The sequence below is a fragment of the Mercenaria mercenaria genome, chromosome 1 (assembly GCF_021730395.1).
Source record: "Mercenaria mercenaria strain notata chromosome 1, MADL_Memer_1, whole genome shotgun sequence".
In the NCBI taxonomy this organism is placed as follows: domain Eukaryota; kingdom Metazoa; phylum Mollusca; class Bivalvia; order Venerida; family Veneridae; genus Mercenaria; species Mercenaria mercenaria.
The window spans coordinates 117,761,078-117,780,932 of record NC_069361.1 but is presented as its reverse complement, the minus strand read 5'-3'; the positions used below and the strand labels follow the sequence as shown (position 1 = coordinate 117,780,932).

The following is a 19,855-nucleotide window of genomic DNA, read 5'->3' as shown; positions in this document are numbered from 1 at the left end:
GCGTCCAAGTGTGTGAATATTTGGTTTATGAGGGGGTATGCTTAATTAAGTGCCATACTGAAGTTATCATTTACTTAAATTAGAACTTTACCTGATAATTCACAGTGGTTGTTTTAGGCAATTTGGGGCCGATATTGGCCCCTAATCCTAATGGTAAATTTTTTTTTCCCAATTTCAAAATAAATATTCCCAAAGATAAAAAGATTTTCAACCAAGACTGTACCTATGAAACCTCAAACATTTGAGAAACAAGACAGTATGCTAATTTAATGCATTTATGGCCATTCTTTTCTTTAATGTAACATTTTAATAAAAAGTTATGACTTTTAACAAATCCCAATTGAGACGTTAAATGCGCATGTTTCCCAATGGCAAAGGCCTTGGCCCCATTTTCAAATCAGCGGAAAAAAAACAACAACAAAAAAAACACTGATTCATTGCTAAAACAGTGTGCAATTTATTTTGACATTTATACCCGTTATAATACTTGAAGAAAAGAAAAAAGGGAGATAATTCTTCTTTACTCAGAACAGCTGAAAAGTAACGTAAAAGTTGTATTTCTCAATTTTCCACAATAAAGACAGATCAAGAAATGTTTAAAGCTTGTCATGGTTACAAATCAAATGACTTGTTACCATGGTAGTATATTGATATTTTAAAAGCATCTATAATTTCTCCTCAATTACTCAAGTTAGGTTTGAACTTCTATTGGTAAACTACAGTAAGATAAATGTGTTGGTGTCGTATGGAATCTGTTTGGTTAAAATAAAAACAAGAGGACCATTTTGGTCATAGATTGTTTAAGAGAGATAAAATGTATATCAAAACTTTAAATAAGCATAATTCGAAGCAAATTAGGGGCATAATACATGAAATATTGGTTCAAGTGTGATGCGCTTTGTGTCATATGATATGGGTGATGATGTAGAACAACTACTTTATGTTTGAAGCAAATCCATTTAGTAATAACTGAGACAGAGTGAAAGTTCACCAGACCTTTAACCTGAAATTCTAAGTAAAAAAGAGAGATTATTCATGAATTACTGGTGCTAGAGTTATAGTCCATGTGTCATATGATGTGAATGATGATGTAAACAACTAATCCTCTCTGCAATAACAGAGATATAGTGAAATGCATCGAAATTAACCTTACATTCTAAGTAAAAGGGAGGCATGATTAATGAAATATTGCTACTAAAGTTATTTTGTTTTCTGCCTATCATACATTGTAACTCAATAATTTGGCAGTTACTTGCGGAGAACAGGTTTGTACTGGTATCGAATCCAGGAACACTGGTTAGGTTAACTGCTCGCCGTTACATGACTGAAATACTGTTGAAAAACGGTGTTAACTCCAAAACAAACAAACAAACAAACAAACAATAATTTACAATGAAATATCTTACAAACATACATAAACAATATGAGATTGAAACACATCACTTAAACACTTCACCCATCTTGTCATGTGAAAGGGCATAATTATATACGTTATCATTTACTTCCTGTTGCAATTTATGTATAAAATAAGTGGTTGAAACTAGATGACTTGCTGTAAATACATACTGCATTGTCTTTCATTTTATTCAAGTGCCGCAAAGTCACGTTGTAAGTGACTCATGATTTAATTGTTCAATTTTCTTCTTTGAATACCACACTTATCTTCATTGTTTTACTAAGTGTCATTGTTTAAGGCAATTAATCCATACGGACGTTTGAAATAGGGATAGGACACCAGCACTTGAGATGCATTGTGTTTAAAAGCCGTTACTTCAAGTTAATGATTACGAATTTTTCGAAAGAAGAAATCCAAATTTAGTGAACTGTTCTCGATATGTAAAAAATATATTGAAGAACTTATTTGTATATTGTTTATACTAAATCTTAAGTATTATTTAAGGTCAATAGAGGTTACTGTTTTCCCTTGAACGGAACAAAGAATTTTCAAATCACGTATTGGCTCTTGAGGCATCGCATGTTGTAAAATATCGTAATTTCCTGATATGAAGATGCAGATGCTGTTTACTAGTTAAATACTCATTTAAAGTCTAATTTGTAATTGTTGCTGACACCACTTGATTATTCATAATAATATTTTTTTTGTTTAAACTGTTACGCCCCGAAAAATATTGTATTTTTATAACACCTATATTTTTGTTTTCCATCGTTTGAAACTGTTTCAGCAATGTCTGTATCTTGATGGCCAATAGAATGTCTAATGGCCATACATTTCAAATTTGATTTTTTTTCTACAGGCAACAAGTTATCTACATTGTACAATGTATATATGAAGAGATTTTACATAATTTGTAATTTTACTCTGACGCCATTCTGTGATAACATATTGCATCAATAATAAATCAAGCAGTTATGGCACAGTCACATGTTGGGTGTGCTATAAAATGTATACTTTTACAATCATTCAAACAATGTATTTTAAGCTCAAGGTGAGAAGAATGTGCAACCATTTTGGGCTAGAGCTCAAAGAGGAATCTTGGATAACTGGACTATTCCAGAAATTCAAATACCAACCCCCTTCCCCTCCCTCTCCATGAAAGCAGTTTTTTTTTTTGGAAAAAAAGTACCTACCCTCTCGAAGACATTTTACCTATCCCCTCAACCTTCCACACCCTGGTTTTAACTCAAAATACCCCCTCTCTTTCCTCAAAAATACCCAAATACCTTATCCCAATTCGGTTACCCGAAAGACCCCCACCCCCTTCCCGCCCCATTCCCATTTATCTGTAAAATACCGCCTCCCTTGACTCGGTTTTAGAACTGCTTCCACATTACACAAACAAAATACACCACCTCCTACCCTCTAGACACCTCCCTGTTCCCTTTATCTGTAAATTACACCCTTTCCTAGTCGCCCCCCCCCCCCACTAAAAAAAAATATTTAAACGGGGGATGAGAAATATTTTCAGGAATAGCCCATTCTGATTTATAATGGCTGTCATACACAAGTTCCTCCCTTGTGTGACCAAGTTAGTACCGCAATATTTAGATATGGTTCATATTACGCGTATTTAGTATACAATTTACAGAATCATTTTCATGGACGAATTTGACGAAAGATTTCCGATCAAGTAATAATTTTGTATGACGCGCTTATAGCAAAGAAATAAATCGAGAATTATAGGTTTATAATAATGACGTATATAATAATGACAAAAATGCTATGCAAATACTGTCAAAAGGTCTAATCACAGGAGTCTGAAATTCTATCAAAAAGACCCTAGAAAAATCTATAAAAATAGCCCCTTTACCTAAGTTTCAGGCAAACGAAATCACTTCCGCATGACGTCACAACATGCTTTACTTACCTTTATGCCAAGCTCTTCAAGTAAATCAAGAGTTTCTTTCCTTTATATTGCTATTTTTAGAGTAAAATATTCCGACAAAATATCATATTTGTTCAAAATTAACTACGAGCGCACCTTAGAACAATTTTTTCTCATGTATCGTTCTCCGTGTTTTTGAAATCCTCAACACATGTCTAAAAACAAAAATTGTTCTCCACTGCGCTCGTGTCGTACTTTGGTGATTCAGTGCATAAAAATGTCTAAAAATGTACAAAATCTGTGTTGATGACATGAAACTAGACCATGGATCATGACTTTTAATGCAAAACTGATACATTTTTTCATCAAAAAATGCAAGATTAATCCTCTATCTTTCAAATAATCCCTATCGTTGAATTGTATTTTTCTTTTCATTTTCTTTGAAATTTGGGGGCTCAAACTGTGCCTTATCATACATGGTCCTTTCTAATTGTTTTTTTTTTTCTTGCTCCACTTGCACTTGTTATGGTAAATACTTATTTAAATCTAATTCTATTTAAAATTCTACATACATATATGATTTCAGATGTATATATACTGTAGCTGCTTTTGACTATAAGAACAATTTATTCATCCCTTGTAAAATTTAGAAGGATAAACAACTGTGTCTGTAACAACTTTGAACTCCCAAGCATTATTTCCTTATTCGCTACGTTCAAACAAAAATAACCAATCTATCCCATAATTAAAGAGACTCAAAGGGAGCCAAAAAGAACAGATTCATAAATTAACATTTATGCTTTGTTATCCGCATTGCCATAGCATAACACTCAACTTGATCATATAATCTATCAATTCATTTATTTCTACGTTAGGAATATACTTGCCGGGTCATTTTGCTGCGAAGCACCTACTCAGCCCTACTTTACTCCGTCGTGGGAGGGGGTAGTGTAAAGAAACCAAGTTTCAACACCAGTCACCTTTTTCTAAATTATGCCCTGACACCAATTTTCCAAAATTTATTGCCGAAAAAAATACATTCAATCAAAATTATTTAACGCGACATCATACACCTCTGTACCTTTGCAGTACGGTAATATCCCTCGAATACACATACATGTATGTAATAAATGCTCATTTCTAGCATTTACGGTAAATTTTCTTTCTAAATATTGCATGCAGTTATAGTAAAATGTTGTAAGCATTATATTGATTTCCACACCAAGGTAATTTTTTGCCATCTGTTGCATGTTGCATGATGCATTTTAATATAACAGTCGTCCTTGCAATGAACATTGATTTTCAGAACTTATACAATTTTCGTGAAATGTTATCTCTGCATTCTTGGAAATCAATTAAATGCTGATATAGAGACAAAAGTCTTGTGACAGATGTTTAGGCTAAAGTATTAAATCTAAATTCACTAAACAATAACAAAGGAAATGTGTGAACAACATTAGTAATAAAATATTTGTACTTGAAGAATGAAATAAGAATCTATTGAAATAGCTTCATCATTTTGTCTGTTTTGAAATTGTGCATATGTCAAAAGTCTGATCAGTTCCTAGACAGTTTAGAGTATTTATTGCAAGATGATTTGCATATATTCTGTTGTAACACGTTTGCACACGTGTGTATTTTACTTAAGAATTGAATGCTATTTTCTGGACTTCTTGCAAATTCATGAATCACACCAATCTCCGAGCAGAGTTGTCGTTCGTGATCCTCAATTTAACAGAATGAAATATCACCGGAAGTACAAGAGATTAGAATCGTGCTAGCAATTATCTTGATTGATTAGCAAGAAGCCTTACAGTGTGGTTCATACCCGTATAAACGCACAAAAAATAGCATTAAATTCTTACATTTACATTTTACGACAACTTGCTACAAAAATAACTGATTTGCTTTCCAGGAGTATCAGAAAATCAAAATAAATGTCAAGATACCGATCTTTATGAAAATTTATACAGTCGTATCATTTATTTGTGATCTTTTACGTCAGAAAAGTTAGTTAAAGCTGTTTGGAGCCCAATTTTGAAAGAATATTTGGAGCCATATTGTTCATGTTTTTAGTGAAGGACGTCAGATTACGCGTGCAATCTTGCGGAAAGGGCCGTCATTGATAATATTACTGCAATGCAATACGAAAATTAACGCTTCTGTTTTTCCATATAAAATGTATATTCTAACATGGTTCGATTTGTTTTCCAGTTAAATAAAGAAGAAAATCAAGCTCTATATATTCTGCAATAAACAACGGTTGACGCGCGGACCGGTAAGACAGCATTGTGACGTCAATTATGACGTTTATTGCCGCATGACATTCGATACATTACTCCTCAGGTAAACGAAGTCCAGTATAATATCTATTAAAATATATCAATGAGCATGTCAGAATGAAAACAATCAAGGCCTTCTTGTTATTTATCGTCTAATTTACCACGGTTCATCGTTCAGATGCTTCAGTATTTAACCACTCGGGCTAACGCCCTCGTGGTTCAATTCCTACGCATCTGAACTCTGAACCGTGGTAAATCAGACGATAAACAAGTCGAAGGCCTCGATTATATGTTAAGTGAATGTAAATTTTGTATACAGCAAATAAGTTTGGAAATAGAGCCGCATGTTGCTTAATTTGTGAATAATAAATGTCGACTTGAATAAATAGGCAGTCTAGCCCAAGTCCTTCCAAAATGCCAGTCCCCGCCACTCTCCCGGACCCTGATTTGTAACGTTCATCAACTTATATATTGACCTTTTTTTACATTCTGAGCCGTTTGTGAATAGTTTGTTCAAAACTGAGGAAGCATGGTTTTGGTTAGAAAAGTCGCCAGAAGCTCCCCCCCCCCCGCCCCTTTCTATTTATTTTGATTACTCTCATCTACACTCTCCCCTTGAGTAACATCTAAACTGAACACGCTACGCCCCTTGTGATACATGCATTTTTATGCAGAATACTGATAGGGCCAGAGTTCTCCTGTATGTGCCAAATGATACATTGATAACACTCAAACTGTGGCACATTCTTGAACATTAATCAAATAGAACATTCTGGCATTCAACAGCACTGGTTCTCATGCCTACTAATCTACCTAAAATGGCAAAAAAAAATTAATATTAATACAAAATTAATCTGTTTGCCTCCCAAGATGGCCTTGCCCATATTCTTTTCCCAAATCACTATGACCTTGACCTTTGGCATAATGACCACACACACAGAACAGACAATCTACTAACTATAGGTAAATCATCCTACGAAGTTTGATGACTGCAGGCTGAAACGTTATCTTGGTTGCTGACAGGAAAACTGTATAAACATCAAAGTCACTGTGCCTTAGATCAACTGATCCCCAAAACAACAGTGATCATTTATTGTCAACAGGCAATCACCTTTTGAAGTTTGATGACTTTACTTTTGGCCAAATTTCTATAGCAATTATGTGGCTTGACGTCACTGTGACCTTGACTTTGACCTGCTAACCCCTAAAATAATGGAAGTCATCTACTGACCACAGGCAATCAACTTCTGAGGTTTGATGACTGCACGCCGAAGCTTTCTTTAGTCTTTAGTTTATAAGCAAAAACCATTTCCAGTTTTCAGGTCACTGTGACCTTGAACTATGACCTACTAACCCAAAAAACAATAGGGACCATCTAACGGCTACAGGTAAATATTCTATAAAGTTAGACCACTATAGGCCAAAGCATTTTTTTAGTTATTTTGCAGAAACTATTTTCAGTCTCAAGATCAATGTAACCTTGAAACTGACGTACTGATCCCTAAAAACAATAGCAATCATTTACTGACCACCTGCAGTCACCATGTCAAGTTTGATCATTGTGAGACCAAACACCCATTAGTTATTGATCGGAAACCAAACGGTCTACCAACAGACAGACAGAGGGACAATGAGCAAAACAATATACACATCTTCTTTGAAGGGAGGATATGATTTAGTAATTGTACACCAGAAAACAATAATCTCTTACATCTTCTGTTTATAGTCTTTTTTGGTTTTGCACCAAAATGTCCTGCTTCCTTTTTCTTTTGTTTTGGCACATTTTTCATTTCATCCGGAATTCCTTTCACAATGACATGTTTTCTGTATGAGTCCTCAATGGTTGGGTCATAGGAATCAACAAATGTGTTGCTGACATAGCGTACTGTGACAGAAGATTTACCAACACCACCTGACCCCAAGATCACAACCTGTCAGGACAACATAAATTGATTACAAATTTATTTTATCACATGAAAAAAGAACCAATTTTAAATGTCTGCTTTTGAAAAAACACATGTCTAACTAGGATACTGTTTTATTTACAAAGAATGGTGAACTGACATGTTATAAAGATACTAAGCATACATGAATTTGTAACAGACAGACAGATAGACAGACAGCCACAACAAAACCAGTTCATCCCCCTATAATACAGAGATTCATAATTACCTGAATGTAAGAAACATGTTTAGTTATTGAAGGCTATTTTTGTTTTTGTTTTCTGTCTTTGATATTCTATTAGATTTTATTTTGTAGTATTATAAACTCATCTCACACACACAAAATATTACCTTAGTACTGAATAATCAGTTGTGACAGTCTTAAGTTACAAACAGTGTAATTATTATGATCCCTTTAAAAACTATCATCAAATTTTTTACACAAACTGAAGGTTAAAATAACAAATCACTACCTTATATTCCACACTAGTTCTAGGCGTATGGCGTATTAACGTTTCAAACAACTTCTGCACATTTTCTCCAGTTTTTGCAGATGTTTCCACAAATGGTACCCCAAGTTTTGTAGCCAGTGTATTCCCCTCATCAGCTGTTACCTGCCTGTCAGCTGACAGATCAGTTTTGTTACCAGCCAGCACCTGAAAAACGCACATATTAAAAGTTATCTATGTATGTGCTGCTTTGAAATCCAGGGATTATTTTTCTTTCCAGTCAAGCTAGAAAAGTATTGAAATACCTAATTCCCATTCCAGGGATAGATATCCCTGTATTTTTCCAAAGAATGCTTGTCTAAAATAGCTTGCAGGTAAGTAATATCATATAGTACTACATTGTAGTTGCATAATGATGTCATAACCTATAATTTTGCATGTCTGCCTTTGACTGACAGCAGCTGCTTTCCCAACCCTCGAGACAACATGGATAATAAACCTTGCTCATGCTATGTTTGCTGTCCCTCATATATGCAGTTATAGAAAATCTTCTCATAAACAGACAGGCATTTAAGATCCTTAAAATAAATATAGTCTTTCTGCAGGCATGTGATATATGGTAACTTTTCTTTACAGTACTGTTATGAAATAAATAGTGTTCCAACTATAAACCTGAAACTATTGTAGTATATTTTTTAAATTTCTTGCTATAAAGTGATTTTACCAATGAAAAAAAGACAAGTTAGTTAAAGGTATTTCTATTTTTAACTCTAGCAGCCCCTAAAAGGGGCAAAGTGTCTAAAATTGAACCAATATGTTAACCCTCACCATACTGGACACAACTGGTTCTGCCTTTGCAGTCTGATTATGATCTGCACTGTTCACTATTCAGTCAGTACATTTTTGGTAAGCACCCCTTTTAGCAGTTAATGGTACTGTCCAAATTGGAAGATGGAAAAGTTCACAATAAAAATTTAGCAGGGTAAGGATTTTAAAGGATCTTTTAATGATGCTACAAATCAAGTTTGATGACGATCACTCAAGCTGTTCAAGAGAAGAAGTCATTTAAAGCACCCCCAATTAAACAAATTTTAGAAAGAGCCTTATAATGATGCTAGGACCAGGTTTAATGAAAATCCATTGAGTGGTTCATAAAAGTAGTCATTTAAATGTATTGTTATTTTTAGCCCTAGTGGCCCATAAAAGTAGCCAACTGCCCCCAACTGAACAAATTTGAGAAAGGACCTTATAATGATCCTCTAGACTAGGCTGTTAATAAGAAGTTGTTTAAAGGTATTTCTATTTTTAAATCTAGCAGCCCTAAAAGGAGTCAAGTGCCCCCTGATCGAACAAATTTGAGAAAGGGACTCATAACAATAAACTAGACAAGGTTGGATGAAATCCATCAAGCGGTTCATGAAAAGAAGTCATTTAAAGGCATTTTTCTGATGATCATAGCTCTGGTAGCACCAGAAAGGGACCAATGGTCTCCATTTGAATAAAACTGGGGCTGAGCTTTATAATGATGCCAAAAACCATGTGCAATTATATTGATCTCTATTTCTTATGCCCAGTGCCCATATAACGGTATAGGTACAAGCAATTCATGTTAAAGACTAACCACTAAATCTAACATTCTGTATCAATGAACACTCTGCATTTGTCAACACATTCAGAAGTCTTTATAATGAAAAAAAAAACAAAAACTAAATCTATTAATGTAAAGTAGGTGTTTCAAAACTACAGGGAAAGTTTAATTGTATGTTTATGAATACAACTTTCTTGTAGGAGATGAATATAGTACATTTACTTCCTTGTCTTTAATGTCCTGTATCTGTAATAAGGAAGTTTACACATACCAAGTCTTCATCATGCACAAAATAACAAAGTTTAAAGGTATTCACACAAAATTCCCCTGCTCATTTTGTAGTGGTTAACAAATTCATTTTACGAAAAAATAAACATATTAATGGAGAAAAAACTTTCCAAAATTTATGGCAACAATTCAGCTTTACCATAGTTTCCACATACGGTAGGTTATATATAGTGGTGAATGTTATGCAGAACCAATGTGAAAACAAACATTTCTTGTCTTATATCATGAAATTTCTGCTATTTATATCCTGTTATCAAACTGAATGCAAAGTTTAAGGTTTTGTCTGTTTTGTTTGTTTTGGGTTTAACGCCCTTTCTTCAACAGTATTTCAGCCATGTAACGGCGGGCAACTGTTAACCTAACCAGTGTTCCTGGATTCTGTACCCAGTACAAACCTGTCCTGCCAACTTCCCCCACATGAATTATCAGAGGTGGAGGAATTCAGACACAATGTCTTTAATCAAATCGTCACGGAAAACATACGCCCTGCCCCGGGATCGAACTCACGACACCGCCATCCATAGACCAATGCTCTCCCTATTGAGCTAAGCAGGCGGGCTAGTTTAAGGTTTAGGAGACTCATCAAAACACAGAAATATTTTATAAACGAAAAACATCTTTACCAATATTTTACCTGACCATTACATGTTCTGCCATACTGACTCATATGACGGATACAAAAAGTTGTCCCCCTTTGAAAATGAATGCCATTTGTAAAGAAATAAAATTAACAATTGCAGAAAACTGTGCTTCACACTGTTATGTAAAATTTCACCACTCACACACTATTGCAAATGCATCAAAACGAACATATATGTAACAGTTCTTTGAAAATGGTGTTTTTTAAAGGCATTTGACTGTCCAGAAGTGGGGCCCCTTTATGCAGTTCTTTTTTCGGAATTCAATGCTTAGTAATATCAGTATACTGACACTTGTTTCGTAGAGTAATATACATGTTTTCAATATTCATGTGAAACAACTCTTTCTTTCTATGATTTGGTGTTGAATGATTTTTTTTCTCTAAGGCTAAGCATTAATGATCTATTTCTAAGCCCACACTCAAGGTAATTTTATAGACTAGCTCTTAGACCATGATATATTATTTTTAAATTTTTTATTTTCAAAATTGTGAATAAAGCCGTGTATATCCTAATGTCCAATATCATTATAATATTACAATCAGTTCTGTGAAAAAATCTCTAAAATAGACTGGCATTTGTCACTATTACATAAAATAACAGAAAAAATTACAACAGGTGAAATTTTGTGACAAATTCTTTACTTTCAGTCTAGTGGCTAGTCTAGTTAATTTACAGTATAGACAAAATTTTTAACAGGGCCATAAATACGTCTAAGTTACTTACTGTTGGCAGTTTTTCTCCCTGTTTCACATCTTTCACTCTCTTCAAGAATTCAAAGAGCGACTCTGCCTCTGTGAACGAGTTCTTATCTGTCACACTATATATTATTACGAAGCAGTTTCCAGTGCGGGTGTACTGTTCCCGTATTGCAGAATACTCTTCCTGTCCGGCTGTATCTAGAATGTCCAGTAAACATGTCTGCAACATAAATCAAAAGACATTTCAGAAAATACACTTTGATCAGCACATGTAATCATGGTAATTACTACAAATAGATTTATTTCAAGAATTAAAATCTGGGCATATGTAAAGCTATATCAGCATACATATAGCTATCTTATAACATTTTAAGACACCTAATACACTTTAAACTGTAACTGTCATATTATTGGACACTCACAAAAGGTATTGTAAATACAAGTCTACTGCCAACCTTTTTCAGGTGGATACTTACTTAACACTGGCAGAACATCCAACCTCTGACCCCTTACTGTTAGGTCACAGGCTCAAGCCGATCACCATTGGAATTTAACCACTGTTTCAAAGAAGCAGACATTAAGCTGGTTTGACACAAGTTGTGAGAACTCTCTATATCACTGAAATCAATTAAACTTTCTATACTGAACAAAACAGCTTTATTCTTTTAACTTGCCATTTATTATTTTGCCAACACCTTAACTCTTACCATCCTGGACATGATTGATTTTGCAACCAGTGTAGATCAATTGTGCAGTCTGATCAAGATCTGCACTGTTTGCCATTCTGTCAGTAACTTTTTGGTAAGCACCCCTTTTAACAGTAATTGATACTGTCCAAATAGTAAGATGGCCATGTTCATTATTGAATTTTAACATGGTAAAGAGTTAATATGACTGAAAGTACTGGTACTCTCTTGAGATATATGTAGGGTATACTTAGAACAATATGTCATGGCTTATTATCATTATACTGCAGTATTTCAACAAAACATATCAATTTATTCATTTTACAACTTCAACCCTATTTTTACAAAAATGTCAAGAATTTACAAACTAGCAATAATTATGAGGGTAGAAACTATCAAAATGTTGTCATGCACTATCAAAAAAAAAAAAAAAAAAAAAAAAAAGAACATTAAATTTATATCTAGTTTTATCTACCATGCTAACTTAAACATGTACAACCTTTTACTGTATTTTCATAATTATTAAAATTGGTCATGGTGGTAAACTTCACAAAATTATGATAATTTTGAAATTTTTATTATGTTAGTAACTTATAGATTAATCTGAAGGTACATAAACACAATTTATTATTTTTAACTGTACACTCAGTGATTTTAGGATACTGATGAAAAAGAAAAAAAAACAGCGGGTTTCCAGTAGCTATTTTGTTCAGTATAATTCAAGGATAATTAAAATAAATTTAATTAATAACAGTATTTCAAACAATTCTCACAGCCATGAGTTTATGAATAATATAGCTCAATACAAACCTCTCCATCATCAGTTTGGTCATCCTCCTCCTCGGACGACACATTACCAGTGACAATATCTTCCTCCTCATCCCCAGAGCTTACATACACAAACTTGCTTCCTAAAAACATTGTGACACCAAGTGTACTGTTCCTGAAATACCTCTAGAATATATCCCTGAAATAGCAATACAGAAATAATATATCCCTGAAATAGCAATACAGAAATAAGCTTATCACATAAACGATGGACCGTTGGTCTAGTGTCAGCTCATTTGTCTGAACCCTACGAGGCTCATGACAGCATGCCTCCATCTGGTTTTCCCCATCAATCTTAATAGTAAATCAAATTTACTTCTTGCTTTCTTAACAATAAAGATATAAAAATCAGTATACTTAAAGCTGTACATGCATTAAATGTACTATCTGAGGGATAAAATACACTGTTATATTGGCCTCTTGATTCAAACATTGGAGCTGTTAGGGGGAAATAAGCATGCCTAACTATTTTAATGCTCCACAGGGAAAAGGGCATATAAGTACATCAGTGAGAACAAGGAGTTATTTGGAAGACATTCATGCCCTATACAATGGCCTGTAGGAGGTAACTTTCAGTTCAAAATATGCTGTGGCCTTGACCTTTGACCTAATGACCTCAAATCAATAGGAATCATCTAAGATCACTGGCAATCATACTATGAAGTTTGATGACTGTAGGCTCAACCACTCTCCATCTATTAATCTAAACTATTCTAGCCTCAAATTCACTGTGACCTTGGTCTTCAACTTTCTGACCATTAAAATATCAAAGTTATGTACTATATAATACAACAGGACCATAAAGAACGTTCACTTTACAAATGTTTACAAAGAATTAAGCACTAAGTCTTGCATATTTTTTATAAAACTTTTAATATGCCTCTGTGTGTTTTAATTAAATTGTACCCTTATTTAAGGACTAAAAAGCAAATTTTCAAACAATATTTAAAAGCTTACCGGCAAGCACTAGCTGAAAGGCACTGACCTCCAGATTTTCGCTAAATAGATCTTTCTATAAAATTGAAGTTTAGTCATATTATGAACATAAGAACATGAGTTTTAAAAAATGTTAAATCAAGACTAGATGCCCACAGGCAACATGTTGAGCCCGCCCTTTGACCCCTAACTATGGTCTTGACCTTTGAAATAGAGTCCATCTCATTGAGTTAAACATTCATGCCAAATATAAACAAGATTCATCAATGCATGTCAAAGTTAATGGCTTTGAAGATTGAGATAGGAATCTGGAGTTTGCGCATGACACTCTGTCTCACTGAGGTTAACATTCATGCCAACGTCAAACACGAAATGCCCCCTTGATGCATTCAGTAATTGCACAAGGAACAGAAATTATTTGCTCACTGTAAACAAAAGTTCTACTGTTCTGGTTCAATGTGACATTGACCTTTGACCTACTGACCCCAAAATTAACATGGGTCATTTCCTGGTCATGATCAACCTCCCTATCAAGTTTAGTGATCCTAGGCCCAAGCGTTCTTAAGCTATCGTCTGGAAAGTCTTTAACTGTTCCGGGTCAATGTGACCTTGACCTTTAGCCTACATATCTCAAAATCTATAGGGGTCATCTACAGGTCATGACCAACCTCCCTATCAAGTTTCATGATCCTGTGCCCAAGCATTCTTAAGTAACGTTTTAAATGTTCCGGGTCACTGTAACCTTGACCTTTGATTTACTGACCTTAAAAACAACAGGGTCCATCTGCTGGTCATGATGAACCTCATTATCATCTTTCATGACCCTTGACCCAAGCGTTCTCAAGTTATCGTCCAGAAACCGTTTTAACTGTTCCTGGCCAATCTGACCTTGAACTTTGACCAAATGACCTCAAGATCAACAGAGGTCATCTGCTGGTCATGATCAATCTCCCTATCAATTTTCCTGATCCTAGGCCCATGTGTTCTTGAGTTATCGCCCGGAAACCATTTTACTGTTACTGGTCACTGTGATCTTGAACTTTGACCTACTGACCTCAAAATCATTTTCATGATCCTAGGCCCAAGCGTTCTTGAGTTATCATCCAGAAACCGTTTAACTGTTCAGGGTCACTGTGACCTTGACCTTTGACATACAGATCTCAAAATCAATAGGGGTCATCTGCAGCTGATAACCAACCTTCCTATCAACTTTCATGATCCTAGGCCCAAGCGTTCTTGAGTTATCATCCGGAAACGGATTGATCTACATACAGACCGACCGACCGACAGACCGACCGACCGACCGACCGACCGACATCTGCAAAACAATATACTTCGAAGGCGGGCATAAATATAAACAAGATTCCTCAATGTATATTAAAGTTATGGGCAGGGCAAGATCTGACATGCCCTTTGACCTCCAACTGTGACCTTAACATTTGAGGTAGGAACCTGCGGTTTGAGTGTGACACTTTGTCACACTGAAGTTATTAACATTCATGCCAAATATAAACGAAATTACTCCATGCATGTCAAAGTTACGGTTCGGACAAACAAATCTACGCATGCAAGCATGCACATACACCAAACAGCCATTTGGACAACTATGTTTTCGCATCCTCAAGTGGGCTCGGCAAAAAAAAGAACATGGCCGAGTCAGGCTGAAACCCGGGCTACCGCCGCAATAAAATTTTTCCTTTGTTCTCGACCATAAGGCAGGTTGCCTATAGAATCCCATTACAAACACAAGTTTTTCAATTTTGAATTAAAACAAGAGGGCCATGATGGCCCTATATCGCTCACCCGAGTACCACTGCTTTAACCAAAAACAAAAAGAAAAAATTCTTACAAGGTACAGATATGTCAAAATACACCTAAAAATTGGAGGTACCATCCATGTTGTACCATAGAAAAGTGGTCTCGGTTTTTCCCTACGACCAATAATAAAAGTTACTAAATAATCTATTTAGAGTAACATAAAAGGAAGTAATTAAAAAAATTATTGTAAGCGAACAAAAGAAGGATCTGCCAAATAAAAACAAGAGCACTGCAATGCAACGCAAATGCAGAGCAATATTCACATAAAACAAAGTCATATGACCTTTGATCCCTAAGTGTGACCTTGACATTGAAGTGAGCCATCCGAAACATGCACTCTGCACGTTGTTTCAAAGTGGTGAACATTTGTGTTAGGTTTCTCTGAAATCCATCAAGGGGTTCAAGAGTTACAGAGCGGAAGGGAAATTGCTAACCAACACAGACGGACACCGAGGCGATAACATAATACGTCCCTTCGGGCGTATAAAAAGGAATCGAGATCTTATGGTGATACAAGTTGTGTGCAAGTTTGATTAAAATCAAATCATAAATGAAGCTGCTATTGTGCAGACAAGGTCAAAATAGCCAAATTTGGCCCTTTCAGGGGCCATAACTCTGGAACCCATTATGGGACCTGGCCGGTTCAAGAAAGGAACCGAGATCTAATGGTGACACAAGTTTTGTGCAAGTTTGATTAAATTCAAATCATAAATGAAGCTGCTATTTTGCCGACAAGGTCAAAATAGCTAATTCTGGCCCTATCAGTGGCCATTACTCTGGAACCCATTAAAGGATCTGGCTGGTTCAAGAAAGGAACCAAGATCTTATGGTGAGGCAAGTTTTGTGCAGGTTTGGTTAAAATCAAATCATAAATGAAGCTGCTATTGGGCAGAAAAGGTCAAAATAGCAAATTTTGACACTTCAGGGGCCATAACTCTGGAACCCATAATGGAATCTGGCCAGTTCAAGAAAGGAACTAAGATTTTATGGTGATACAAGTTGTGTGCAAGTTTGGTAAAAATCAAATCATAAATAAAGCTGCTATTGTGCAGACAAGGTAAAAAAGCTAATTTTGGCCCTTTCAGGGGCCATAACTCTGGAACCCATAATGGGATCTGGCCAGTTCAAGAAAGGAACCGAGATCTTGTGGTGATACAAGTTGTGTTCAAGTTTGGTTAAAATAATATCATAAATGAAACCACTATCGTGCAGACAAGAAATTGTTGATGGACGGACGGACGCACGCAGGCACGGTCGGACGCACGGACTGACGAGGACGAAGGTGATCACAAAAGCTCACCTGTCACTATGTGACAGGTGAGCTAAAAAATAATAAAAACAACTAATTCTTTTGTGTTTCCATACAACTCATAACTATTTTAAACTTCTGTTAGCAGATAATTTGATTCTAAAATTCCTTGGGTAGGAGACAGTGGCTTGAACAGCTAGCACATCGTGTATTGTAATATAATCAGAGGATAATTTAATCACCACTGTTGTATATTATAATAAGTGTTCGTATAATTATTATGTTATGCAATCACTGCTGATTAAGAAAGTCAATACTGTTCAGTAGAACTGTATAAAAGCAGTTTCTGAAAGATGGTCCAGGCTGTCTTAAAATGTGGTCTGGGTTGTCCTATGGTCTAGGTTGTTTCATTGTCTATATTGGTCTATGGTCCATTTTGTTCAGTGCCAGATCAAGCATCTGATCCATAAATGACTAGTCCCTATCCATACCTCTAGATATCCCTCTTAATGTCATAATAACATACTTATACAGTACCTAGAGAAGTTTAATGTTTGCACATGCTGTTGGCAACACTGCTTTTGAACTGACTTGGATCTCTGATGTGATCATCAGAAAATAAATAAAAACTGTAACATGACTATGTCTGAATTGATCACAGGCACCAATATTGTACCCTGGATGAAAAATGTATAATTTCAGACAGATGAATTACCTGTTTTCATCCCAAATCAAGACATAATGAAACATATGTGGTGAAATATGTGCACTTTAAAATGATGTACCTGAGACACCCAGTATATCACTTAAGAAGGAGCTTAATATTTCACTTTAGTTTTCAACATGAAAACCATTTTTTTTTAATAAATTCAGCTTTAGCTTAGACACATTTTCCTGCATTACAACTGAAATAGTTTTTTCCCTGGATGTTTTTTTTTATTTAATTTTATTTTTGTTGGGTTTAATGTCGCACCGACGCAATTTTAGGTCATATCACGGTGGGGAAACCACGTGACTAACTTGGGTAACGTGCACGCAAAAGTGCTAAAAAGTAGGCCCGCTTCAGGTATGTTTTTTCACTATAATTTTTTTGATCCGCCATTGTTTTAAACGAGATAACGTGCATAAACCCCGCAATAAAAAGCTCTTTCATCGGATATATGTAACCTGATGTAAACTCCCTCCCGTTTTTACGTAATCCTTGCCCAACCGATTCGAAAGATGCAAAATATTTTGGTAACGAACACGTCTGTTCACAAGTTACGCACCTAGCACAGATTCTGCAGAGAATTTTCGCTGGACTTTAAGTTTAAAATAAAGCTTGTCATTGTCCAAAGTCCTATACCAAATAATTTACATGACTATTCGAGAATATTAAAGATATCGTAAGACAAAGGGTGCGGTAACGTACACGTTGCGGTTTTTCAGGAGGTGACGTACACGTCATTTTTCCCCAGAGGGTAACGTACACGTCAAAGACTATTTATCATGCATGTAGACCATCTTTGTCTTTAAATGACTGAATTGTTAACATTTTGACATTGTTACAAAAGATGCAGATGCTGGGAATAGGCTGTTTTTCTTTCGGTAGGTTAGTATATACAGAAATGCTACAGTGAAAATGAGTAGCGTCGGTCCTCATCCTAGCTTGGAAATAATTACACGTTTACAGCTCTTGTATATCTATACATAAATAGGTAAAATGATAAAATTTTGAAATTATTTTGCTCTAAATCCAACATATGCGCAACTGACCATGTATTTTTGAGTGAAAAAGTTAACAGTTGCTTACGGGTGATGGAAGCCTAGTACTTGTTCTTTCCAGTAACGATAGTTAGTTTAGTTGTCCGCACCATATGATTCTGACTTTTGAAAGAGACAAACAAAAAGAAGTATTAAATACGCATATAGGTATAATTGTTGCACCGAGAGTAACAGCAGTAAAACTATTATCTATTTATAGCACGGAGAATGAATATATTTGCCTGGAGTGCGAAATGTCTTTTCGGAGAAAAAGTATTTTAAAGGCGCACGAGAAGAGACATAGTGGAGCGTGAACCTACCACTGTTGTGGGAAAAACTTTTTTGGACGACCCATTTTCTAAAGATAACAATAGAAAAAAACTTGTTACTTTTCTTTTTGACATGTTTATATTTTGTATATCATTGATTTTACTTATATTCCATACAAGTTTCTTATACATACAGAGAGGTAATTAAAAATGGAGTCAGTAAGAGTTATGATTCCTTATCACTGCACTATCTTTCACTGACCTGTATTAATGTACAAAGTATCAAATCAACCCTTCATAGATTTTGGCTTGGGCTTCAGTCAAGCTTCTTGCTTTTCCTTTTCATGCATAAAGGGAGGTGATTCAAAAATGGGATCAGCTAAAGTAATGGTTCTTTGACACTGCACTTTGCTTCACTGACCTCTATCAATGTATCAGGTATCAAGACAATCCTTTATATGGTTTTGACATTGGCCCCAGACAAGTTTTTTCATAGATAAAGGGAGGTTATTCAAAAATAAGATCAGTTAGAGTTATGGTTCTTTAACACTGTACTTCCTTTCATTGGACATCTATTTATGTGCAAAGTTTCAAGTCAATCCTTTATATAATTTCGACTTGGGCTTCAGACAAGCTTTCTATATAACGATAAGGGGAGGTAATTTAAAAATGTGACCATTACACTGCGCTTCCTCTGTCAATGTGTAAAGTATCTTCAAATTCTTCAAATAGTTTTTGACTTGGGCTCTTGACAAGTCTTTTTTATTAGGATAAGGGGAGATAATTGAAAAATGGGACCACCTAGAGTTATGGTTCTTTGATACTGCACATCCTCTCACTGTGTTCGATCATTATATGAAGTAACAAATTAGCACCTTTATTATTTCTTGAGTTATGCTCCGGACAAGAAGCGTGACGGACGCCAGCCGGTCGCCAACGGACAGACAGACGGACGACGGAAAAGTGATCACTTTATGTCGCAGCTACTTTGTAGTAGGCGACATAAATCTGTCTGTCAACTGTACTTGGTTAAAAAAACTCAATTTTTTTGCGACATTTTCTAACTTTTTTGCGATCCAATATAGCTTAGTTTAGTTTAATAGTTAATTGTAATCTCGTTAATGCTTATACAAGGTATTTGATTTTGTGAATG

General features: G+C 35.3%; 1 protein-coding gene across 4 annotated transcripts in view; it reads right to left on the bottom strand.

The window, feature by feature from the left end:
- Positions 1-19,855, bottom strand: part of LOC123545249 (circularly permutated Ras protein 1-like) — a 70,076-nt gene that overhangs the window by 48,772 nt on the left and 1,449 nt on the right. For 3 of the 4 annotated variants that reach the window (XM_053521846.1, XM_053521832.1, XM_053521845.1), the window contains exons 2-5: positions 12,670-12,826; positions 11,199-11,393; positions 7,983-8,165; positions 7,278-7,497 (exon numbers count right to left, since the gene is read on the bottom strand). In XM_053521846.1, coding sequence (XP_053377821.1) covers positions 7,278-7,497; positions 7,983-8,165; positions 11,199-11,393; positions 12,670-12,780 — 709 coding nt within the window. In that variant the 5' untranslated portion in view covers positions 12,781-12,826. Of the gene's footprint in view, positions 1-7,277; positions 7,498-7,982; positions 8,166-11,198; positions 11,394-12,669; positions 12,827-13,644; positions 13,700-19,855 lie in introns of all 4 variants that reach the window. The other variant, XM_053521841.1, reaches the window with a different exon arrangement.